Raw genomic sequence first — 20,539 nt, 5'->3', positions numbered from 1 at the left:
GGGCGGCCATGCTGGGGCGGTGAGGCGAGGCCCCCGGGAATCGGTCGCCATCGGGCTCCTGGAGCGGCCGTCCGGGCGGGCGGGGGCCGGGGATGGGGGCCGGGGGCCCGGGGAGCCCGGGGGGCGCCCGATGGCCGCGGCGGGGGGGCGGACGGACGCACCACCGACAATCACCCTCCGATTGCCCCTCCCGCGCAGGGCCCCGGCGGCGCCATGAAGACCATCCTCAGCAACCAGACCGTCGACATCCCGCCCAACGGTACGGCCGGGACGGGAACATCATCATAATCGTTCTTAATAGTAATAATAATAATAATAATAATGATGGCACTTGGTAAGCGCTTACTATGTGTAAAGGCGCTGGGGGCGGATCCAAGGTGATCAGCGTGGCTCGGTGGAAAGAGCCCGGACTTTGGAGTTCGAGGTCATGGGTTCAAATCCCGACCCCGCCAGTTGTCAGCTGGGTGACTTTGGGCCAGTCACTTCACATCTCTGGGCCTCAGTTGCCTCAACTAGAGGTCATGGGTTCAAATCCTGATCCCGCCAGTTGTCAGCTGTGTGACTTTGGACCAGTCACTTCACATCTCTGGGCCTCAGTTATCTCAACTAGAGGTCATGGGTTCAAATCCCGACCCCGCTAGTTGTCAGCTGGGTGACTTTGGGCCAGTCACTTCACATCTCTGGGCCTCAGTTACCTCAGCTAGAGGTCATGGGTTCAAATCCCGGCCCCGCCAGTTGTCAGCTGGGTGACTTTGGGCCAGTCACTTCACATCTCTGGGCCTCAGTTACCTCAACTGGAGGTCATGGGTTCAAATCCCGGCCCCGCCAATTGTCAGCTGGGTGACTTTGGGCCAGTCACTTCACATCTTTGGGCCTCAGTTACCTCAACTAGAGGTCATGGGTTCAAATCCCGGCCCCGCCAATTGTCAGCTGTGCGACTTTGGGCCAGTCACTTCACTTCTCTGGGCCTCGGTTACCTCAGCTGTAAAATGGGGATTAAGATTGTGAGCCCCACGTGGGACAACCTGATCACCTTGTAACCTCCTCAGCGCTTAGAACAGTGCTTGGCACATAGTAAGCACTTAATAGATGCCATTTTTATTATTATTATCAGGTTGTCTCATGGGGCATTCACAGTCTTCGTCCCCGTTTTACGGATTCATTCATTCAATCGTATTTATTGAGCGCTTACTGCGTGCAGAGCACTGTACTAAGCGCTTGGGAAGTACAAGTTGGCAACACGTAGAGACGGTCCCTACCCAACAGTGGGCTCACAGTCTAGAAGAGTGAGACAAAACAAATATTAACAATGAAATAAACAGAATAAATATGTACAAGTGAAAGAAGTAGAGACAAGGGAACTGAGGCCCAGAGAAGTGAGTAATAATAATAATGGTGGCATTTATTAAGCACTTATTATGTGCAAATCCCTGTTCTAAGCGCTGGGGAGGTTACAAGGAGATCAGGTTGTCCCACGGGGGGCTCACAGTCTTCATCCCCATTTTACAGATGAGGTCACTGAGGCCCAGAGAAATAATAATAATGATGGTATTTATTAAGCACTTACTATGTGCAAAGCACTGTTCTAAACGCTGGGGGCGGATACAAGGTGATCAGGCTGTCTCATGGTCTTCATCCCCATTTTACAGATGAGGTCACTGAGGCACAGAGAAGTGAATAATAATAATAGTGATGGTATTAAGTGCTTACTATGTGCCAAGCACTGTTCTAAACGCGGGGGGTGGGGGGGGATACAAGATAATCAAGTTGTCCCACGGGGGGCTCACAGTCTTAATCCCCATTTTGCAGATGAGGTCGATGAGGCCCAGTGAAGTGACTTGCCCAGAGTCACACAGCTGGCAAGTGGTGATACTGACACCTACTTGTTTTGTTGTCTCGTTTCCCCCTTCTAGGCTGTGAGCCCATTGTGGGGTAAGGACCGTCTCTATATGTTGCCAACTTGTACTTCCCAAGCGCTTAGTACATACGATTGAATAAAAGTGGAGGAGCTGGGATTAGAACCCGTGATCTCTGACTCTCAAGCCCAAGCCCGGGCTCTCTCCACTAAGCCACGCTTCTTCTACAGTCTCTCCATCTTCTCTCTCTAAATACCCGACAGAATCATCACTTCCTCCCCCCCCACTTTCAAAGTCTTACATTCATTTAATCATATTTATTGAGTGCTTACTGTGTGCAGAGCACTGTACCAAGCGCTTGGGAAGTACAAGTCGGCAGTATATAGAGACGGTCCCTACCCCACAGCGGACTCCAGTCTAGAAGGGGGAGACAGACAGCAAAATAAAACAAGTAGACAGGCATCAGCAGCATCAAAATAGGTAAATAGAATTGTAGATCTATGTGCATCATTAGGAGAATAAATAGAATGATAAATATGTACAAATATACACAAGTGCTATGGGGCGACTGAAGGGCCACCTCCAAGAGGCCCTCCTTGACCAAACCCTTCTTTTTTCTTCTTCCACCCCATTCTGCATCGCCTCGACTTGCTGCCTTTATTCCCTCTCCCAGCCCCACAGCACTCAATTCCATGTCTGTGATTTTATTTGTTTATATTGACATCTGTCTCCCGTCTGTAGTCTCTTTTTTGGGCCGGGAATGTGTCTATTATATTGTACTCAATTGTTTAGAACAGAGCTCTGCACACGGTAAGTACTTGATAAATACGATTGAGTAAATGAAATGAATTATTAAAAGCGCATCTCCTATAAGAGGTCTTCCCCGACTAACCCCTCTTTTTCCTCTAATCTCACATTTTCCTGTGTCACCCTTGCATCCTTATTCACTCCTCCCACAGCGCTTCTGTTCGTCATTCATAGTAATGTCCGTCTCCCCTTCTAGATTTTAAATTGGTTGTGGGCAGGGAGCGTGTCGTTACGTGGTACTCTCCCAAGCGCTTGGTACGGTGCTTTGCACCCAGTAAAAGCTCAGTAAATTCAATTGACCGATGGATCGGTCGGTCACTGGGAGTTATTGAGCAGTTACTGAGTGCTGTGGGCTGTACTGAGCACTTAGGAGAGCACAGTAGAGTTGGGTGACGTGAGCCCGGCCCCCAAGGAGTTTCATAGCGGCGCTTGGTCATTCCTCCTCTCCCACAGTCGACATCGTCCTGAAGGGCCGCACGGTCATCGTGAAGGGACCCCGGGGTTCCCTGCGCAGAGATTTCAACCACATCAACGTGGAGCTCAGTCTCCTGGGCAAGAGGCGCAAGAAGGTGAGGCCCGGGTGCTTGGATCGATTGGGGTGGGCGTGGGGAGTGAGGGGGAAGGTCCCACTGGCGATGGGATTGTGATGCCCTTGGCGGTGGTAGAATACCTGAGGATTCTGCGGGACAAAATGCTTCCGACGAACTGCTCCGAATTCAAGATGAAAATCTTCCCGGTAAGAGGGAAGGAGAATCGTGTCCGGTTTTTGCCTCCTGAGCCTTTGCTTTGTTACAGCTCCGTGTTGACAAATGGTGGGGGAACAGGAAGGAACTCGCCACCGTCCGCACCATCTGTAGTCATGTGCAGAACATGATCAAGGGGGTCACGCTGGTGAGTGAGGCTCAAGTTCACTATTTTTGGGGGCGGGCAGGCCTCAGTACCGGGGTTTCATTTTGAGGGGCAAGATGGGGAGTCATGAGTGTAAGGGGCGCTTATTCTGCCAAACGTAGTGCTAAGCACTAGTCAGATTGGGGAGGGGAGACGGATATTTCACCTGCATTTCAAAGAGGAGATTGAGGCCCAGAGAAGTGACTTGGTTAAGGTGTCCCGCAGGCAAGTCACCAAGATTAGAACCTGGGTCTCCGCCCTCTCAGTTTGGGGAGTTCCATACCCAATCAATCGATGGTATCGTCAAATTCTGCTGTGTTGTGTGCTTGTAGAGCACTGTACTAAGTGCTCAAGAGAGCGTAACAGCGGTAGAAGCTTACAACCTCGAAGGGGAGATAGACATTAAAATCCGTTACGGATATGTCCGTCAGTGCCGTGGGGATGGTGTGAATATCAAGTGCGTAAAAGGATCGAAATGCAAGGGCGATGCAGGAGGGAGAGGGAGTAGAGGAAATGAGGGCTTATTTGGGGAAGTCGTCTTGAAGGAGTTGTGCTTTTATTAAGGCTTTGAGGGTGGGGAGAGTCGGGGGGACGTCAGGTATGAGGGAAGGGGAGGACTTGGGGAGAGATGGAGGCCCGGCGGCAGGAGGTTGGCATTAGAGAAGCAAAGTATGCAGATTGGGTTGTAGTGGGAGAACAGCGTACGGGAGATGGGATGGGGAGAGCTCTCAGAGGGAAATCATTTCTTTAGTCTTGGTCCTCAGCTTCTCTGTTGCTAATTTCTCGTCTTGGTGGCAGGGCTTCCGTTACAAAATGAGGTCTGTGTATGCCCACTTTCCCATCAACGTGGTGATTCAGGAGAACGGGTCACTCGTGGAGATCCGAAACTTTCTGGGCGAGAAATACATTCGCCGGGTGCGCATGCGGGCAGGTATGTAAACGCTGACAATTGAGCTCGGCTTTCGGTACTTTATTTTCCTGTTCAAAAGGGGCGGGTAACTTGTTTTTCTTCATGTCCATATGCAGTGGTTTGAGCTTGTTCTTCATAGCAGGGGTTGGGGGTGTCTTTGGGCGGTGGAGTATTGTATTCCCATCATCATCGCACGGGATCATCGGTCCCAAATCGGACCGTCAGGTCTATCCACGCTTGACTGTAGTTTTTCTAACAAGCAGCTTCCAATCGCTTGGGAGGGGACGGAACGAGGCGGGTGGTCTTTGCTACCGTGGGAGGCAGTTTGGCAGAAGGAATCAAGCCACTCCTCTGCCGGAGATCAGTCGTTCCCGATGAAACGTCAGGGCACAACGTAGAGAACGTTAGCTGCGCCCCAATGATGGGTGTCAATTATGTAATTTTGGGGTGGGAGGCCTTGGATAGTGAGCGTTGAGTTTCTCTTGTACTGCACCACTGAGCTTTGTGGAAAAATGACTGAATTTTGTCCTTTTTGTCCAGGTGTTGCCTGCGCTGTATCGCAAGCCCAGAAAGACGAGTTGATTCTTGAGGGAAATGACATTGAACTGGTGTCAAATTCAGGTTAGTAAACTCACAGTGTTAGGGTTTAGCACATTTAAAAAAGATGGCATGTGAGCAGGCAGACAAATTACTGTGTGCAGAGCACTGTACTAAGCGCTTGGGAAGTACATGTTGGCTAGCTGTGCTGGAGCTGTCATCACTGTCTTCTCAGAATACATCGGTATGAAGCGCTTTCAAAGCGAAGGGAAATGGCCGACTTGGGCGTCGTTCGTGCCGCTTTCTAATCTTCCGTCTTGTGTCTTTACAGCCGCCCTGATCCAGCAGGCCACAACAGTAAAAAACAAGGATATCAGGAAATTTTTGGACGGTATCTACGTCTCCGAGAAAGGAACCGTACAGCAAGCCGATGAATAAGCTACCGCAGGTGGGTGGCAAGATTGCTGCTTTTCGGGTTGAACGCCGGGGCCTTGAGGTGTGACGGAGGAGGAAGGCGGGCTGCCCGCCGGGGCCGGGCCGCTGTGTTAGAGGCATCCGTGGCTCACGCTCCCCTGGTCAAGGTGGGTGAGGGGTCACTCCCATCTTGCCCACCCGCTTTCCCTGTCACTTTGTATGGGTTTAATATAAATATTGACTGGCCCAGGGTAGGAGGAGGAGAAGGAGGGGGCCAATGAGTGCCCGTGGTATGTAGCACACGTGGGAAAGTGTAATGCGAGTAAAAGATGGTCTTCTTTCCTCATTTAATTCATTCAGTCTTGTGTTTATTGAGCGCTTATTTCTTCTCCTGCTCCCTTTAGCGTTAGGCTGAATTCCCCACCCAGTTGGCCCCTGTTTTGGGGGTTGCGGATAAAAAGCAGGATGGTGGTACAAGTATGAATGAAGCAGCTCTTCTGAGCAAGGTAGTGCTGAGATTACTGACAGTGCCCAGCTAGCCTTCGTCAACCATACCTGGGTTAGATGGTGATGACCCTTTTTTGTTCTTGGCTATGTCCACTTGCATGCTTCCCAAAATGCAGTGTGTTAAAAAAAAATCGTAAGCATATTTTTCCCGTTTTTTTTTTTGTTTCCGCAGTGGCTGGAGTCCGTTTAACATGGCCTAAAACTTGATCTGTGATCAAAGATACAATAAAATATTAGTCGCTCTCTGACCGTCTGTACAGTCTTTCTCCAGAACGAATGGGTTCCATCACCAACTTCCCCCAGGGCCCCATTTCATAGGCCAGGGCTGTGGGGACTGCTGCCACAGCAGGAATTACAGGCTTTAGATTTTGGAGCCGACCGTCAGCGGTAGTGGATATGTTGTTTTACGTGTTTTAGAAGCGTTAAGAGGGGCTAAGGTCTCTGGAGGGGGAGGCTTGTACCGTCAACACCCGACTCAGTTGCACACTGGATGATGCTGAGTCGGAGTGGGGACGATCTTGGCGAAAAGCGAGGAAGCCAGCTCCGGCCTCCTCCTTTCGCAACTCACCACTCCCCGCAAGATTGTCCTGGAGAGAAGGTAAAATTCGCTGAGCTGAACAAAGCCTCTCAGAAAATGGTCTGATATTTTCCTCATCGGAGCCGCCGTTAACCACCCGAAGAAGGATTTCTGCCAAGGAGAAATGACTGCTTTTGAAAGGTCAGGTGGGCTTTATCCCAGAGATTACTTCCGTGTAACAAAAGACCATTACCTGCAGTGGTTACAGTTAACATCTTCGTGTAATTCTAAGTCTCTTCCAGAGCGTCGTGCGTAGTGCCTGGAAGCCAGGACCTGGGTTCTAATCCTGGCTCTGCCACTTGTGTGTGATCTTGGGCAAGTCATTTAGCTTTTCTGTGCCTCAGTCACCGCATCTTAGTACAAGTGCTTAGTACAGTGCTCTGCACATAGTAAGCGCTCAATAAATACGATTGATTGATTGATCTGTTGAATGGGGATTAAGATAGCCTCACGTGAGACATGGACCATGGCCAGCCTGATTGGCTCATAACTACCCCAGTCCTTAGTACGGTGCCTGGCACACGGTAAGCACTTAAGTACCATTTTTAAAAAGGCAATGAGTGTGAACCTCAGCGTGCAAAGGGAGCTGTTGTAGACTGTGAGCCTGCTGTTGCATAGGGACTGTCTCTATGTGTTGCCGACTTGTACTTCCCAAGTGCTTAGTACAGTGCTCTGCACACAGTAAGCGTTCAATAAATACGATTGATTATTGTCTCTGCCCCTGCTGTCTCCCCCTCTCTTCAGGCTCGGGTCTCCTCCTGCCTTCAGGACATCTCCATCTGGATGTCTGCCCGCCATCTAAAACTCAGTATGTCCAAGACTGAACTCCTTATCTTCCCTCCCAAACCCTGCCCTCTCCCTGACTTTCCCGTCACTGTCCCGGCACTACCATCCTTCCCGTCTCACAGGCCTGCAACCTTGGGGGTTGCAAGTGGTGGAGGGATGGGAGGGAGAGGAGTGGGGAAGACCAACTGGCCTAGGCATTTTAAGACTGGGATGGGAACTGAAGAAGGGAGTCTCCAGAGATGAGCATGCCTGAAAGGCCAAGGGGAGGCTCAATCAGTAATATTTAGTGAGCGCTGTACTGAGCTCTTGGGAGCAGACATAACAGTTGGTATGCACGTCCCCTGCCCTCAAGGAGCTCAGAGTCTAGAGGCGAAGCAGTGTGGATAGAGCACAGGGCCAGAAGTCAAAAGGTTATGGGTTCTAATCTCCGCTCTGCCACTCATCTGTGTGATCTTGGCATGTCACTTCTGTGCCTCATTTACTTCATTTGTAAAATGGGGATTAAGACTGAGCCTTATGCCGGAGTGGGACTATGTCCACCCCGATTTGCTTTTATCCACTTAGTACAGTGCCTGGCACATAGTAAGCACTTAACCAACACCATTTTTAGGCGCTAATTTCCATGCTCAGTCTGCCCCATTTGCACCTCCTCCTTTCCTCAGTCATGTACCAGTCTATGCAGAGTGCACTAACCAAATGTTTGCTGTGTGCAATGTGGCTCAGTGGATGGACTACAGACCCGAGAGTCAGAAGGTCATGGGCTCTAATCCTAGCTCCGCCACTTGTCTGATGTGTGACCTTGGGCAAGTCACTAAACTTTTCTGGGCCTCAGCTACCCTATGTAAAATATGAGCCCCACGTGGGACAACCTGGTCACCATGTATCCAGCCTAGCACTTAGCAGTGTTTGGCACATATTACGCGCTTAACAAAAACCATTATTAGTGGAAGCAAGAGCTCCAACTGGCTAATCAGTCCCCTTGGCCACCAGCTAGGCCCCGGCTGGTCTTGGGTCATCCTTGCTTAGCCACTAGGTTGAACCACATCAAGTGGTCTGAAATAAAGTCATTCGGACCTTGAGTTTCTGGTTTCTCCCCAAGTAGAACTGGTGTCAAAGGTTTAAGCCAGTGTTGATGACACTTCCGTCCCCCAATTATTTTATTTGGCATAAATTACATTGTTCAAAAACAAGCACACTCAAGCAAACAATTTTATTGCAGCATTTCTAAGCACTCAGCGTCTACTGGTGAAAATAACTTAGCATCTCTCTTAAAAGTGCCCAGGCGGGAAACAGGAATTCTCGCACATGATTTGAGCAGTGATGTAGGTTTCCTAAATAGAAGTCTCCCAAGCACAACCCCAAATCAGACAGACCGCCCTTGTTCGACATGAATTTCTGGTTTCTCCCTAAAGTAGAACTGGTGTCAAAGGTTTAAGCCAGTGTTGATGACACTTCTGTCCCCCAATTATCACATTTGGCATAAATTACATTGTTCAAAAACAAGCACACTCCAGAGAGGCCAAACAATTTTATTGCAGCATTTCTAAGCACTCAGCATCTGCTGGTGAAAATAACTAAGCATCTCTTAAAAGTGCCCAGGCGGGAAGCAGGAATTCTTGCATGTGATTTGAGCAGTGGTGTAAAATACAAGTCTCCCAAGCACAACCCCAAATCAGAAAGACCGCCCTTGTTCGAAGCCCACCTCCAACAAGACATGAAGTTGCATTATTTCGCCGATACCTCTAACACTCCCATTCTCAGCCCTTCTCTGTATTCAACTGTACAATCCATGTCCTGTGCTTCTGTTGTACGTGCCCAACCACTTGGTACAGCGCATTATATTCAGCAGGTGCTCTACAAATACCAATATTACTTTACTAAGTATACTTAACTTTCCCTAGTGATAGCAGTTTCTTAAATCAAAATTTCCCATTTAGCCTCAATAAATGCAAGGAAACCTGGAAAGTTGGGCAGAATTTGTGGTGCCAGATCAGTTGTGGGGGAGTCTTGTTTTCTGCAGAGCGGTGAGGGACTATAGTTGACATCTCAGTGGATTTCCAGAGCAGAATTCCTTTCCAAAAGTGTTGGTCCTGGTCCTTGTTCCTTGTACCTCACTAGGAAGTCAGGGCAGGGAGAGGTCCATTACAGGTCTGCGCTGGAATCTTTGCTTGTAATGGTATCTGTTAAGCGCTTACTTTGTGCCAGGCACTGTACTAAGTGCCGGGATAGATACAAGCGTTCATTCATTCAATTGTATTTATTGAGCGCTTACTGTTTGCAGAGCACTGTACTAAGCGCTTGGGAAGTACAAGTTGGCAACATATAGAGACGGTCCCTACCCAACAGCGGGCTCACAGTCTAGAAGACAAGCAAATTGTGTTGGACACAGTCCCTGCCCCAAATAGGGTTCATAGTCTTAGTCTTTGTCGATCTGGGATGCTGATGGGTGGAGAAATGGCTTTAATCATGTCAGAACTGTAAAAATTGCCCGACGGAACCCGTCTCAAATTCTCCAGGAGCAACCTGACTTCTATTCTGAGGCTTCCCGAGCTTAGAAGTCAACTGGGAAACTACGGGTTGCGAAGAATTGTTACCGCTTCTTGGTTTCGTGGAGGCGGAGGGAGAGAAAAAGGGAAAGAGAATGTGCACCTCATCTGCTTCCTGGTGCCGATTCCTTGGGGCCCGTGTCCCCCCACGGTTAAGGAGGTGGACTCTGGCCTGACCTGAGAGTTTCTCGTTGGGGCTGAAAAGCCCCAGTGTGGTGGCTCAATGGCCAGTAATCCCTTTGAAGTCTGCCTCCTCTCGATGCCCATCCTCCCCGCCCTCTTCTCATCCCGGTCCCCAGAACGAGAAGTCGGCAACCTGTGGCCCCAAGCCCCGTAACCTGAACTGAGGAGAAATTGTCCAGTGAAAAGTCTGTGAGGGCTCACCTTAGAAGCATCCGCAACATGGTCCGACACGTAGGTGGGTTCTCTTTTAGAAGGACCCGGCTAAGGCCCTGCCCTGCCCACCCCCGCCCCGACCGTCACAGAGGGAGAACAAAGCGCAGGGTCCATCCATCTCCCTGCCTCGGGCCGGTGAAAAATGGAGTTTCCGGTCGGTGGGAGACTCGACCACGGTTTTTAGGAGAAAGGCCCAGGTCAGCCCCGAGCCTCGGTACCGACAATTTCCCCGACTTGCCTCGTGATGGGCAGTCCAGGAGGGGCCCGGTCCGACGTCCGTCCTGAACCGTCCTCGCCCTCACCGGGCCCGCTCAGCTCAGAGCTTCCCGGGCACGGGGGCGAGATGCCGGCTTTGCGCGTGGAGGGACGGTTTTCTTCTCTTCCTCTTGTGGAACGTGATGACGGTCAGCAACAGGACCAGGGTAGACAGAATCAGGCAGCACCCAAAGAATATCAGCGACTTCCTCTGGCCGAGGAAAGAGCAGAAGGCACACTCGGGACCCGGGGGAGCCGGTCCGCACCCGGGCTCCGGCCGGCCCCTGCTGCCGATCAGCTTGTTGTAAAAGTGGATCGAGGACTTGGCTTTAAAGTCCGAGGTGAAGAATCCAAACCTGGGTTTAGATTTTTCTTCCGTCAGTTTAAACGCATAGTAACCTTTAACGTTGATTTTGTCGATCTGGGATGCTGAGGGGAGAAAGGGTGGACAAGTGGCTTTAATCAGGGCAGAACTGTAAAAATAGACCAACGGAAAGGGCGCAACTGATGAAAGGGTGTGATAAACTCTTCCCACCATCCTGATCCGGGGGGCTGTTCAGAGGGGCACGGCAATTTGGGGGGTCATACAGATGGCATTGTAGATGCCACATGGCAGGGTATGTCTTAAAAATGGTAGCAGTGACCCGAGGCCTCCGTTTTGCCCATCAGAGCTCATTCCCTGGACCCAGAGCTCTGTTGCAGGGATGGAAGGAGAATGGGAAGAGGGAATAGAGCCCCAACTCCTCAGCTAGGAGAGTTGAAAAAATTGCCCATTTCCACCAAACCGTCCCTTATACTCTAAGGAATGTAAGTTGGTTTTTTGGGGCGGGGGGTGGCGGGATGTTTGTTGTTTTTATAGTATTTGTCAAGTGCTTACTATGTGCCAAACTCTGTTCTAAGCACAGGGGCAGATAAAAGTTAATCAGGTTGCAGGTTGGCCAGAATCCCTGTCTCACGTGGGGGTCACAGTCTAATCAATCAATCAATTGTATTTATTGAGCGCTTACTATGTGCAGAGCACTGTACTAAGTGCTTGGGAAGTACAAATTGGCAACATATAGAGACAGTCCCTACCCAATAGTGGGCTCACAGTCTAAGGAGGAGGGAGAACAGGTATTGAACCCCCATTTTACAGATGAGGAAACTGAGGCCCCGAGAATTTCAGTGACTTGCCTAAGGTCACACAGCAATGTTGCTTTCCACTGCCGTAGTAGATAAGGACTTGGCATCGATAATAATAATAATGGCATTTATTAAGCGCTTACTATGTGCAAAGCACTGTTCTAAGCGCTGGGGGGGTTACAAGGCAATCAGGCTGACCCACGTGGGGCTCACAGTCTTCATCCCCATTTTCCAGATGAGGGAACTGAGGCCCAGAGAAGTTAAGTGACTGGCCCAAAGTCACCCAGCTGACAAGTGGTGGAGTTGGGATTTGAACCCATGACCTCTGACTCCAAAGCCTGGGCTCTTTCCACTGAGCCACGCTGCTTCTCTCATCTTATTGTTGTATCGTCCTCTCTCAAGCGCTTAGTACAGTGCTCTGCACACGGTAAGCGCTCAATAAGTACAGATAAGCACTGTAATGTTAGGAGAAAGCCCGGTTTTGGCTGAAAGCTGCCATTATATCTATTTCTGGTGCTGTTTTTACATATCGAAGAGGTGCCCTGCCGCCCTGCCGGGACCTATGCTAGCATTTCTTTTATTTTTATATTTCTCCATTGCTCCTTCCGGGCCCTCGGTGGTGTGGATCGCCTGAGTGGTTTACCGGGTTTTTAAACATCCACATCGGTCTGGTGCCGAGTCTGTCAGGGAGATGTCTGCCGGCTAGCACCATCCCTGCCCGGACGGTCCAAGGCGGTGACATTTAGGAATGGCTGGTTTGTGTTCTCCAACTGTGCAATTGTAGAGAAAGCGGCGTGGTCCAGTGGCTAAGAGCACAGGCTCGGCAGTCAGAAGGACCTGGGTTCTAATCCCAGCTCTGCCGTCTGTGTGCTGCGTGACACAAGTCACTTCTTTGGGCCTCAGTTCCCTCACCTGTCAAATTGAGGTTAAGACTGGGAGCACAGAGTGTAGGACTATGTCCAACCTCATTACCTTGTATCTGCCCCAGCACTTTGTACTGTTCCTGGCACATAGTAAATACCGTAAAAAAGAAAAGTAAAACGTACATAAATAGCCTGGGATGGACTTGAGCAGAGGGGTCGCAGAGAGACTCCCTCTGCAAGGCGGGCCAGGTGAATTCCTCTAGATCATAAGTTCCTTTTTTTTTTTTTAAATGATGATGATGGCATTTGTTAAGCGCTTACTATGTGCAAAGCGCTGTTCTAAGCGCTGGGGCGGTTACAAGGTGATCAGGTTGTTCCATGTGGGGCTCACAATCTTAATCCCCATTTTACAGATGAGGTCACTGAGGCACAGAGAAGTGAAGTGACTTGCCCAAGGTCCCACAGCGAAGTGGCGGAGCCGGGATTTGAACCCACGACCTCTGACTCCAAAGCCCAGGCTCTTTCCGCTGAGCCACGCTGCTTTCCCCTTAAATGGTTTTTGTTAAGGGAGGTTACAAGGTGATCAGGTTGTTCCATGTGGGGCTCACAATCCTAATCCCCATTTTACAGATGAGGTCACTGAGGCACAGAGAAGTTAAGTGACTTGCCCAAAGGCACACAGCGAAGTGGCGGAGCCGGGATTTGAACCCACGACCTCTGACTCCAAAGCCCGGGCTCTTTCCGCTGAGTCACGCTGCTTTCCCCTTAAATGGTTTTTGTTAAGGGAGGTTACAAGGTGATCAGGTTGTTCCATGTGGGGCTTACAATCTTAATCCCCATTTTACAGGTGAGGTCACTGAGGCACAGAGAAGTTAAGTGACTTGCCCAAAGGCACACAGCGAAGTGGCGGAGCTGGGATTTGAACCCACGACCTCTGACTCCAAAGCCCGGGCTCTTTCCACTGAGCCACGCTGCTTTCCCCTTAAATGGTTTTTGTTAAGCGCTTACTATGTGCCAGGCGCTGTACTAAGCGTTGGGGTAGGTCCAAACAAATCGGGTTGGACGCAGTCCCCGTCCCACGTGGGGCTCACAGGCTTAATCCCCACTTACAGCTAAAGGGAACAAAGGTCCAGAGAAGTGAAGTGACTTGTCCAAAGTCACACGGCAGACAAGTGGCGGAGCCAGATTAGAACCCAGGCCCGTGCTCTAGCCACTAGGCTATGCTACTTCTCTATGGGATGGGAGGCAGAGGTTCGGTTGGGCCGTGGACCGCGGCTCTTTCTCCCTTTTTCCTCGGAAAAGGTCAGGCTCCCACCAGTCCCACCCTCCAGGACCGTTCCCCACCTCGCCAGCTTTTTCAAGAAGCCGGTACCGGCTGGGAAGACTAAACTGCGGGGAAAGGAGACGAGGTCGCCGTTACTCGCATTCAGCCCCGGCAGGTTCCAAGGAATCAGTGGCCGGGCAGGGGTCAGTGCCCGTACGGCTGCCGGAGCCCAATTAATTCCGGCTCCTGGGCCGGCCTGGCGTAATGCCCGCAAGTCGGAATGCCCGGTCACGGCCCCGGCCCTGCCTCGCTAACACCCGGCACTGGCTTGGCCTTCAATCCCTCCCGCCGCTGCCACCGGCGGGAAACAGGACCATTTTTCCCCGTTCGGCAGCGTCGTCCGGGTCACCGCTCTGTTATTCCCCCGATCCCTAATCTATCTTAATGTCTGTCTTCCCCTCTCAAACTCTAAATTCCCTGTGGTCAAGGACCGCGTCTTCCAACTCTGTACTTTCCCAAGCGCTCAGGACAGTAATCTGCACGCAGTGAGGGCTAAATAACTACCATCGCTTGCTTGATGGACTGATTGATCGAACGATACCCTTCTCCACCCCGACTGCATCACGGGGCTCAGGCCGATTTATCTGCACTGCTCTGTATTTCCCCAATTCCTAGTCAATCAATCAATCGTATTTATTGAGCGCTTACTATGTGCAGAGCACTGTACTAAGCGCTTGGGAAGTACAAATTGGCAACACATAGAGACAGTCCCTACCCAACAGTGGGCTCACAGTCTAAAAGGGGGAAATTTCAATGTCCGTCTCCCACTACAGACTGAAGCTCCCTGTGGGCAGGGTTCGCGTCTACCAACTCGGTCGCATTATGCTTTCCCGAGCACTTAGAGCCACCACTCCGTGCGCGGTGAGTGCTCAATAAATGTCACATTGATTGATTGATTGATCGATACCCCTCTCAGCAGTGGCTCCGAGAAGCAGCTAGAGCTTACGGCAGCTTAGAGAAGCAGCGTGGCTCAGTGGAAAGAGCACGGGCTTGGGAGTCAAAGGCCATGGGTTCTAATCCCGGGTCTGCTGTGTGACCTTGGGCAAGTCACTTACCTTCTCTGAGCCTCAGTTACCTCATCTGTAAAATGGGGATGAAGACTGTGAGCCCCATGTGGAACAACCTGATCACCTTGTATCTCCCCCAGCTCTTAGAACAGTGCTTTGCACATAGTAAGCGCTTAACAAATGCTATCATTATCATTATTATTATTATTGGCTCGGCCTTCAGAACCTCCCGCCTGCTCAAGATCGGAAAATTCGACGTTATCGGCAAATCCTACCGAGATGCTTCCCCAACCTGATGACATCATAAGGGTCAGGCTGAGTCAGGCTGAATTATACTTTCTCGAGCACTTGGAACAGTGCACTGCACAGAGTAACGCACAACAAATGTTGATCGATAACTACCACTGATCGATTAGTTCCCAGCCTCGGCATTGGCTCGGCCTTCAGCGCCCCCGGCCCGCTTAATGATGGTATTTATTAAGCGCTTACTATGTGCAAAGCACCGTTCGAAGCGCTGGGGAGGTTACACGGTGATCAGGTTGTCCCACGGGGGGCTCCCAGTCTTCATCCCCATTTTCCAGACGAGGTAGCTGAGGCCCAGAGAAGTGAAGCGGCTCGCCCCAAGTCACCCAGCGGACAAGTGGCGGAGCCGGGATTTGAACCCACGACCTCTGACTCCAAAGCCCGGGCTCTTTCCCCCGAGCCACGCTGCTTCTCTAAGATCGGCAAGTTTCGACTGAGGGCGGCGGAGATCGGTGGCGGGTCAGCGTGTTACCCCGCACGGCGACTTTCCCACCCCGACCGCATGCTAGGGGTCGGGCTCAGTCGTGTATTTACTGAGCGCCTACCGTGGGTCCCCAGCACTGGGGAGAGTACAGCAGAACAGACGCAGTCCCCGTCCCCAACAGGCTTACGGTCTAGAGGCCCGGCCATCGGGCGGTGACCCCCACAGCCGACGGCAGAGCCCCCGTCTCCCCTCCCTCTCCCGAGGGGCCCGCCGCGGGGCGTCCCCCCCACCCGCCGACGTCCGCACCTTTGAGAACCTCCCGGGTGTAGCGGTCCAGGTAGTACTTGCGCAGCCGGTCGTCTTCCGGGGCCGGGTCGTCCACCCCGTTGGCCGTGACGTAGATGGGCACGTCGCCGTAGTTGCGGCGGACCCAGCCGAGGATCTTGCGCTGGCCGAGGGGCAGCACGGCCAGCCCGGCGGGGGAGCTGGGGCGGGTGATGTCCTGGAGGAACCGCACGTCCCGGTCCAGGGCGTAGTGGCTGCCGTTCCGGGGGTCGGGGGCCACGAACCTGGTGGTGAAGTGGTTGAGGGCGTAGAAGTCGGCCGCCCCCCTGACCAGCCTCCTCTCCTCCTCCGTGAAGCGGGGCAGGGCCGAGCCGGACAGGCCGCGCCGGGCCTTGGCGCCGATGTACTCCCGCATGGCCGCCGGGTAGTCGCCCGGCCCGAAGATGGGGTCGGCGAACCAGGCGACCTCGAACTGGAGGAGCCGCTCGGCCGCCGCCTGGTGCGAGGCGGCGAAGGGGTTGGCCGGCTCGGCCCAGTCGGAGTGCAGGGCCAGGGACACGGCCCCGCGCTGGCGGGGCCGGAAGCGCCGGTCGTAGGCGTGCCACGCCAGGGCGTGGGCCAGGAGCAGGTGGTGGGCCGCGCGGTACGTGGCGTTGCCGCTGGCGGCGTACACCGCGCTCAGCCGGTTGGGCTCGTTGATGGTGATCCAGAGCTTGACCAGGTCACCGAGCCGGCGGAAGCACAGCTCGGCGTAGTCGCGGAAGGCCCGGGGGGTGGCCGGGCTCAGCCAGCCCCCCGCGCGCCGCAGGGGCGCGGGGAGGCCCACGGAGGCCCGCGTCGGGTGGTACAGGGTGACCATGCAGGAGACGTTGAGGCGCCGGGCCTCGCGCAGCACGCAGCGGTAGTAGCGGAGGGCCTGGGGGTCCGCCCCGCCCGCCCGCCCGCCCGGGACGATCCGGGACCAGTCCAGGGCGAACCGGTAGTGGGTCACCCTGGTCCGCGCCAGCAGGGCCAGCTGGGTCTTGATGCTGACGAAGTCCGTGCACTGGGCCGGACGGGTCTTCAGGGTCGCGCCGGGCACCGGGCGGAGCTGCCCGTCCCCCGTGACGTTCCACAGGTACAGCCGCGGGTCGTGGAACTGCCGGGAGGAGGCCCCCGCCTCGGCCTGGACGGAGACACGCGGCATCATCGATCATCAGCATCATCATCGTCAATCGCATTTATTGAGCGCTCACTATGCGCAGGGCACTGTACTCACAGTCTAAAAGGGGCTCACAGGGCTCACGGTCTAAAAGGGGGAGACAGAGAACGGGACCAAACATACTAACAAAATAAAATAAATAGAATAGATATGTACACGTAAGATAAATAGAGTAATAAATATGTACAAACATATATACAGGTGCTGTGGGGAAGGGAAGGAGGTAACATGGGGGGGATGGAGAGGGGGGCGAGGGGGAGAGGAAAGAAAGGGCCCGGTCTGGGAAGGCCTCCTGGAGGAGGTGAGCTCTCAGCAGGGCCTTGAAGGGAGGAAGAGAGCTAGCTTGGCGGATGGGCAGAGGGATTGGGGGCATTCCAGGCCCGGGGGATGACGTGGGCCGGGGGTCGATGGCGGGACGGGCGAGAGCGAGGTACGGAGAGGAGATCAGCGGTGGAGGAGCGGAGGGTGCGGGCTGGGCTGTAGAAGGACAGAAGGGAGGCGAGGTAGGAGGGGGCGAGGTGATGGACAGCCTCGAAGCCCGGGCTTCATCAACAATCGTATCCATTGAGCGCTTACTGTGTGCAGAGCGCTGTACTAAGCGCTTAAAAAATTATAGACACATAATGCTTTCTGTCCGACCCCCAGGAGAAGCAGCCACCTGAAATGGGGACTCTGGAAATAATAACGATGGCGGTTGTCAAGTGATTACTATGTGGGAAGCACCGTTCTAAGCACTGGGGAGGATGCGGTGTGATCAGGTTGTCCCACGTGGGGCTCACGGTCTTCATCCCCGTTTTACAGATGAGGTAACTGAGGCACAGACTTGCCCAAAGTCACGCAGCTGACAATTGGGACGGCGCCCCGGCGGTGAGCGGGGAAGGGTAACCGGGTCGGCGGGGTGCCCGCCTGCGTGCCGGGCGCCCCGCTCGCCTCCACCCGAGCGGGAATCATCATCATCATCATCATCAATCGTATTTATTGAGCGCTTACTATGTGCAGAGTACTGTACTAAGCGCTTGGGAAGTACAAGTTGGCAACATCTAGAGACAGTCCCTACCCAAAGGTGGGCTCACAGTCTAAAAGGGGGAATGGGGACTGGGCCCGAAGCGGGGGCAACCCTGGGGACGGGTCCCGGGTCAGTGGGGGCCGCAGAGTGAGCCCAGGGCGGCGGGGACCCTCCGGACCTTAAGCTTTGGCGATCCCCATCTTTATCCTTCTGCCTCATCATTCCCGGAATCAATCCATCGGTGGCGTTTATCCAGCGCTGCCCGCGCGCAGAGCGCTGTACTACTACTAATAATGACGATGGTATTTATTAAGCGCTTACTATGTGCAAAGCTATGTTCTATGTTACTATGTTACTATGTTCTAAGCGCTGGGGAGTTTACAAGGTGATCAGGCTGTTCCATGGAGGGCTCACACTCTTAATCCCCATTTTACAGATGAGGGAACGGAGGCCCAGAGAAGTGAAGTGACTTGCCCAAAGTCACACAGCTGACAAGTGTCAGCTCCCCCTCTCCATCCCCCCATCTTACCTCCTTCCCTTCCCCACAGCACCTGTATATATGTATATATGTTTGTACATATTTATTACTCTATTTTACTTGTACATATCTATCCTATTTATTTTATTTTGTTAGTATGTTTGGTTTTGTTCTCTGTCTCCCCCTTTTAGACTGTGAGCCCACTGTTGGGTAGGAACTGTCTCTATATGTTGCCAATTTGTACTTCCCAAGCGCATAGTACAGTGCTCTGCACATAGTAAGCGCTCAATAAACACAATTGATGATGATGATGATGATGACAGGTGGTGGAGTCAGGATTTGAACCCATGACCTTTTAGACTGTGAGCCCACTGTTGGGTAGGGACTGTCTCTATATGTTGCCCACTTGTACTTCCCAAGCGCTTAGTACAGTGCTCTGCACACAGTAAGTGCTCAATAAATACGATTGATGATGATGATGACCTCTGGCTCCAAAGTCCGTGCTCTTTCCACTGAGCCCAGTACTAAGCACATCGTGGCGTGGCCCAGTGGAAAGAGCCCGGGCTTCGGAGTCAGAGGTCATGGGTTCGAATGCCAGCTCTGCCACTTGTCTGCTGTGTGACCTTGGGCAAGTCACTTCACTTCTCAGTCTCAGTTGCCTCATCTGTAAAATGGGGATTAAGACTGTGAGCCCCCCTGTGGGACAACCAGATTGCCTTGTAACCTCCCCAGCGCTTAGAACAGTGTTCTGCACATAGTAAGTGCTTAATAAATGCCATTATTATTATTCTCAGTCTCAGTTACCTCATCTGTAAAATGGGGATTAAGACTGAGCCCCCCGTGGGACAACCTGATCACCTTGTATTCCCCCCCCAGCGCTTAGAACAGTGCTTTGCACATAGTAAGCGCTTAACAAAATGCCATCATTTATTTATTTACTGGAAGAGGATGGGGGTGGGAAGGATGGGGGGTTCTAATCCCGAGTCCGCTACTTGTCTGCAAGTCGCTTCAATTCTCCGGGCCTCAGTTACCTCCTCTGGAAAATGGGGATTAAGACAGTGAGCCCCATGTGGGACAGGGACTTGTCTCTACCCCAGCCCGGAACACAGTAAGTGCTTAACAAATACCTTAAAAAAAAAAAAGCGTTCAGTAAATCCCACGGATTGGTTGATTGATTAGTGGTATAATAATGATGGTGTTTGTTAAGCGCTTACTGTGTGCCAGGCACTGTTCTAAGCGCTGGGGTAGATACAAGGTCACCAGGTTGTCCTACGTGGGGCTCACGGTCTTCACCCCCATTTTACAGATGAGGGAACTGAGGCCCGGAGAAGTGAAGTGACTTGCCCAAAGTCACACAGCTGTCAATTGGAGGAGCCGGGATTTGAACCCGTGACCTCTGACTCCAAAGCCCGGGCTCTTTCCACTGAGCCACGCTGCTTCTCCGATAATAATGTTGGTATTTATTAAGCACTTACTACGCGCCAAGCACTGCTCTAAGCGTTGGGGTAGATACAGGGTAATCAGGTTATCCCGTGTGGGGCTCACAGTCTTCATCCCCATTTGACAGATGAGGGAACTGAGGCCCAGAGAAGTGAAGTGACTTGCCCAAGGTCACACAGCTGATGAGTGGTACAGTGGGCAGCCATTCCTCGCTAAGTGACACCCAGGATCAAACCCCAGCCTTCTTAAAAACAAGACGGGACAAAGGGCCGCGTTGATGTAGCTCTTTGAGGAAGAACTTAGAGAAATGCCAACTAGGATAGATGAGCCTCGCCCCGCGGGAATCTGCCATTGCCAATAATAATGTTAGTATTTGTTAAGCGCTTACTATGTGCAAAGCACTGTTCTAAGCGCTGGGGAGGTTACAAGGTGATCAGGTTGTCCCACGGGGGGCTCACAGTCTTAATCCCCATTTTCCAGATGAGGTAACTGAGGCACAGAGAAGTGAAGTGACTTGCCCAAAGTCACACAGTTGGCAGAGCTGGGATTTGAACCCGTGACCTCTGACTCCAAAGCCCAGCTCTTTCCACAAAGCCACAGCAGCTTC

General features: G+C 52.4%; 2 protein-coding genes across 2 annotated transcripts in view; one reads left to right on the top strand and one right to left on the bottom strand.

The window, feature by feature from the left end:
- Positions 1-6,167, top strand: RPL9 (ribosomal protein L9). The gene is made up of 8 exons (XM_038753225.1): positions 1-19; positions 199-259; positions 3,117-3,232; positions 3,459-3,554; positions 4,350-4,482; positions 5,002-5,082; positions 5,330-5,446; positions 6,092-6,167. The coding sequence occupies exons 2-7, from the start codon at positions 214-216 to the stop codon at positions 5,434-5,436; spliced, it is 579 nt and encodes a 192-aa protein (XP_038609153.1). The 5' UTR covers positions 1-19; positions 199-213; the 3' UTR covers positions 5,437-5,446; positions 6,092-6,167.
- A 3,468-nt stretch (positions 6,168-9,635) lies between these two features.
- The window catches only part of KLB (klotho beta), a 31,093-nt gene continuing 20,189 nt past the window's right edge, over positions 9,636-20,539 (bottom strand). The window contains exons 4-5 of the mRNA XM_038753315.1: positions 15,829-16,972; positions 9,636-10,908 (exon numbers count right to left, since the gene is read on the bottom strand). Of these exons, the coding sequence (XP_038609243.1) occupies positions 10,541-10,908; positions 15,829-16,972 (1,512 nt within the window). The 3' untranslated portion in view covers positions 9,636-10,540. The remainder of the gene's footprint in view (positions 10,909-15,828; positions 16,973-20,539) is intronic.

The sequence above is a fragment of the Tachyglossus aculeatus genome, chromosome 10 (genome assembly GCF_015852505.1).
Source record: "Tachyglossus aculeatus isolate mTacAcu1 chromosome 10, mTacAcu1.pri, whole genome shotgun sequence".
Taxonomy (NCBI): Eukaryota; Metazoa; Chordata; class Mammalia; order Monotremata; family Tachyglossidae; genus Tachyglossus; species Tachyglossus aculeatus.
Note: the sequence above shows the minus strand (reverse complement) of the source record. Positions and strands in the feature narration are given on the sequence as shown.

Excerpts from the sequence above, each read along its gene's own strand:
- RPL9 (XM_038753225.1), top strand. The coding sequence starts at position 214 with ATGAAGACCATCCTCAGCAACCAGACCGTCGACATCCCGCCCAACG. Across the intron at positions 4,483-5,001 it reads CCGGGTGCGCATGCGGGCAG|GTGTTGCCTGCGCTGTATCG; the intron begins GTATGTAAACGC and ends CTTTTTGTCCAG. Across the intron at positions 5,083-5,329 it reads TGAACTGGTGTCAAATTCAG|CCGCCCTGATCCAGCAGGCC; the intron begins GTTAGTAAACTC and ends GTGTCTTTACAG.